Source organism: Camelina sativa, chromosome 5, assembly GCF_000633955.1.
Source record: "Camelina sativa cultivar DH55 chromosome 5, Cs, whole genome shotgun sequence".
NCBI classification, from domain to species: domain Eukaryota; kingdom Viridiplantae; phylum Streptophyta; class Magnoliopsida; order Brassicales; family Brassicaceae; genus Camelina; species Camelina sativa.
In genome coordinates, this window is record NC_025689.1 from 14,676,605 (window position 1) to 14,680,576 (window position 3,972).

Here is a 3,972-nt window from a genome sequence, read left to right on the forward strand (position 1 = left end):
GACGGAGAAATTGAATAAAAGTATCAGAAACGTGATGCAATCAATCGGGAATCTAAAACGATCGATCAATAAAACTAAGATTTCTCCACCTAAGTTCCCTAAAACGATGAAAGCTGAGAAACCCATGTAAAATTTCAAGAATTTAACACATCTGAGGTAAAAGAGAAGGACGAGAACGAACGTTGCAACAGTGATTGCAGCGACGAAGACGAGTGAATTCAAAAAGGCACCTACGAATTTGTCCCATGAGGAATCCGAATCGCTCTCCGAGTAAGCAGCGGTGGCTATGGAGGAGAAAGAGGCGGAGGAGGAAGAAGAAGGGTCGGAGTTTAGGATACAGACAAGTAGAACAACGGTGAACATACAAATCGAGACAGGTGTGAGGATTGCGATGAGTTCTTTGCCTAGATTCGATTTCGAAGGCAATGAGAGAAATGAAAATTTTTCGTTCTCTCCAAATTTTTTTGACCAATCAGAACGCAGGAAAAAAATAAGAACGGTCCATAGATCAGTTCTATCTGAAGATCATTTTTTTTGCTCTAAGCACACTGTTTCGTTTTTTTATAATATTATTAGCTAAGAACATAGTAATTGTTATCCCGTTAAGGATGGCCTTATGAAATTATCACATCACATGATTACTGTTACTTTTTTTTTTAGTATTTTAGATTGACCGACAATAAAAGCGCTTCAACTACTTGTCCTAAAACCAAAGAGAAATAAACCAAAGTTGAAAAAAGAGACTAAGAAACGTGTCTTTTCTATTAGTTTATTCATCTATATGTCGTCAAGTTAGAAAGGCAATTTGTTTGATAATTATTTACCAACAAATTTCAACAGCTTTTCTTGATCCAATCCAATCAAGATTTTCTTGAATCCGAGACAACAATTTCAGATTCGGATTCATGACTCTCCCTAAACTTCTTGTATATATCACCTTTGTAAAACTCTCTCGTCCTCATTGCTAGAACCAAAGCCACAAGCGCTCCAAAAAACGTTACTGCAGCCAAAATCACAAACGGCAACTTAAAACATTGACTTCCTAGGCAAGTCAAGTCCTTTACATCTTTCCGAGTTAGCCCTTGGGCTGCTAGTTGCTTCAAGGCCTCTCTATCGTAAAGCATTCCCGTGACACGAACGTTGAGGATGTATGAACCGAGGGGACTAGCAAGCTGTCCACAATTGAACAATGTAGAGTAGTACTTAAGCCCGAAAAGTTCTGAGATGATGGCAAAGAGCAAAGGAAGTTGTGCACCGAAAGAGAATCCCATTAGAATAGACGCGATATATACTGAGCCCGGTACGGGGAACGCAATGAGAAGGTGGCCAGCACAACTCAATAAGAGGACTAATGTCATCATGAGCGGTCGTGGTAATTTATACTTTGCAAGCAAGTATTCCGAGACAAAACCTGAGAATACACGACCGAAGTAGTTCCATATGCTGACTAGAGACACGAAAGAGCTAACCGTGTGGTTCGGGTAGCCAAGGGATTCCCCTATCTGCCCGAGGTTGTCTACGGCTGTTAAGCTCGATCCTAAACCACAGAATGTAGCGACAAATAGGATTATCATGTCGGTGCTTAACAATGCTTGTAGTATTGTGTAATCTTCCCCTCTTGGCGGTGGAGAAAACACCGTCAAGAAACAAGATTTTGTCTCCTTCTCTTCTAGATCCACCTTGGCGGTTTTGTCCTGATCAAGATCAACTTCTTTCTTGGGTTTTTCAACTTTGACCTCACTCGGTTCTTCGATAGGCAACTTCTTCATGTTCCAAACTTCAATCTCTTGTTTAACCGAAACCGTAAGAGGCACAAAGAGCAAAACACAGCAGATCGTAGCGCTTGCCGCATAAGCGGCTTTGGAGAAATGAACTTGCTTCTCAGCAATGTTCATTGCCATAAGGAACAAAGCCAAGAATATAGAAATATAAAGGAATTGGTAAAACACACTGAGCTCATTCCTCTGCCTCACAACCTTCTTCTCTCTTATCAAATACACAAACACGAGAGAAACCGCAGCAGGCAACCATGCTATCAACAGAATCAAAGACTTGGAATCGTTTCCATAGATCGCAAAATAAAGCTGAGTCATGATTGCGCCACTTAGCCCAACGTAACCTTTAAGCAAACCAAGCATAACTCCTCTGCTCTCAGGGAAATTCTTAACACAAGTAACTAAAGCTCCTGTGTTTGCAAAGTTCTGCGAGTTGGCTCCAATACAAATGTAAAGACACATTTGCCAAACCTTTGGCTTCGCGACTTTACCTGTGACGGTAAGCCAGATCATGAAGTAACCGACAAAGTTCATCGCGGAACCAATGGTAAGGACGAACCAAGTCGGTGTGACCTCAGCAATGAGTCCGGACAAGACGCCGACGTTTGCTCCAAGATCTTTGAAGAAACCTAAGAGGTTTAACGTTGTCTGGTCGTAACCAAGTGTTGATTTAATATCTTTGGAGTAAGTCCCAAAGAGATAGGTAGCTCCAGCGCAAGCCATGATGAGGAACGAAGCAAACACCATGAACCATCTTCCATTGAATAGGTGGATCAAGAATCGTACGGTCTCGTCGTTTCCCATCTTGGAAACCAGAGTGTGAGGCTATATTATCAAGATCTCTGTGAAACTGAATCTTATAAGATTGAGAAAAGGAGAAAACTATTGGCTGATCCACGATAAGAGAATAAACTAAGAGAGAGAGAGAGAGATGAATGATTAAAGATACAGAAAGAGAGTCTCACGGCTATAAAGTAGATCAGAGGAATAGGGGAATTTGTAGTTTATCTTAAGTATCGAAGAGAGAGCTAATTGTCGGAAAGTTTGAAGGAGATTGACCATTTTATCTAGGCTCAGAAAAGATAAAAAAAGATTGACCATTCTNACTGAGTTCATTCCTCTGCCTCACAACCTTCTTCTCTCTTATCAAATACACAAACACGAGAGAAACCGCAGCAGGCAACCATGCTATCAACAGAATCAAAGACTTGGAATCGTTTCCATAGATAGCAAAATAAAGCTGTGTCATGATTGCTCCACTTAGCCCAACGTAACCCTTAAGCAAGCCAAGCATAACTCCTCTGCTCTCAGGGAAATTCTTAACACAAGTAACCAAAGCTCCTGTGTTTGCAAAGTTCTGCGAGTTGGCTCCAATACAAATGTAAAGACACATTTGCCAAACCTTTGGCTTCGCGACTTTACCTGTGACGGTAAGCCAGATCATGAAGTAACCGACAAAGTTCATCGCGGAACCAATGGTAAGGACGAACCAAGTCGGTGTGACCTCAGCAATGAGTCCGGACAAGACGCCGACGTTTGCTCCAAGATCTTTGAAGAAACCTAAGAGGTTTAACGTTGTCTGGTCGTAACCAAGTGTTGATTTAATATCTTTGGAGTAAGTCCCAAAGAGATAGGTAGCTCCAGCGCAAGCCATGATGAGGAACGAAGCAAACACCATGAACCATCTTCCATTGAATAGGTGGATCAAGAATCGTACGGTCTCGTCGTTTCCCATCTTGGAAACCAGAGTGTGAGGCTATATTATCAAGATCTCTGTGAAACTGAATCTTATAAGATTGAGAAAAGGAGAAAACTATTGGCTGATCCACGATAAGAGAATAAACTAAGAGAGAGAGAGAGAGATGAATGATTAAAGATACAGAAAGAGAGTCTCACGGCTATAAAGTAGATCAGAGGAATAGGGGAATTTGTAGTTTATCTTAAGTATCGAAGAGAGAGCTAATTGTCGGAAAGTTTGAAGGAGATTGACCATTTTATCTAGGCTCAGAAAAGATAAAAAAAGATTGACCATTCTATCTGTCTTTTCTAATTTTGTCTCTATGTTAGAAAATCACTGTCCGGAAAGATAAAAGGAGATTAACATTAAAAGTTGAATTTATCTGAATCAAGTATCCACCTAATAGGACAAAAAAAATTAGAGTATCCACCAATGCTTAACTAACCATCTCCATATAGT

The 3,972-nt window shown here is 40.6% G+C and overlaps 2 protein-coding genes across 3 annotated transcripts in view; both read right to left on the minus strand.

Annotated features, from left to right (window-relative positions):
- LOC104786909 (presenilin-like protein At2g29900) overlaps positions 1-572 on the minus strand; it is a gene marked incomplete in the record, with an annotated part of 3,093 nt that extends 2,521 nt beyond the window's left edge. The window contains 1 exon segment of the mRNA XM_010512381.2: positions 1-572. Coding sequence (XP_010510683.1) covers positions 1-363 — 363 coding nt within the window.
- Positions 731-3,772, minus strand: LOC104786910 (protein NUCLEAR FUSION DEFECTIVE 4-like). 2 transcript variants are annotated; one of them, XM_010512385.2, is made up of 2 exons: positions 2,900-3,772; positions 731-1,968 (listed from the first exon to the last, which is right to left on the minus strand). In XM_010512385.2, the coding sequence occupies exons 1-2, from the start codon at positions 3,508-3,510 to the stop codon at positions 861-863; spliced, it is 1,719 nt and encodes a 572-aa protein (XP_010510687.1). In that variant the 5' UTR covers positions 3,511-3,772; the 3' UTR covers positions 731-860. The 2 variants fall into 2 exon arrangements, with proteins under 2 accessions (XP_010510687.1, XP_010510684.1); XM_010512382.2 differs by lacking the exon at positions 2,900-3,772 and having other exon boundaries at positions 731-2,579.

Excerpts from the sequence above, each read along its gene's own strand:
- LOC104786910 (XM_010512385.2), bottom strand. The coding sequence starts at position 3,510 with ATGGGAAACGACGAGACCGTACGATTCTTGATCCACCTATTCAATGGA. Across the intron at positions 1,969-2,899 it reads AGAGAGAAGAAGGTTGTGAG|GCAGAGGAATGAGCTCAGTG; the intron begins GCAGAGGAATGA and ends GAAGGTTGTGAG.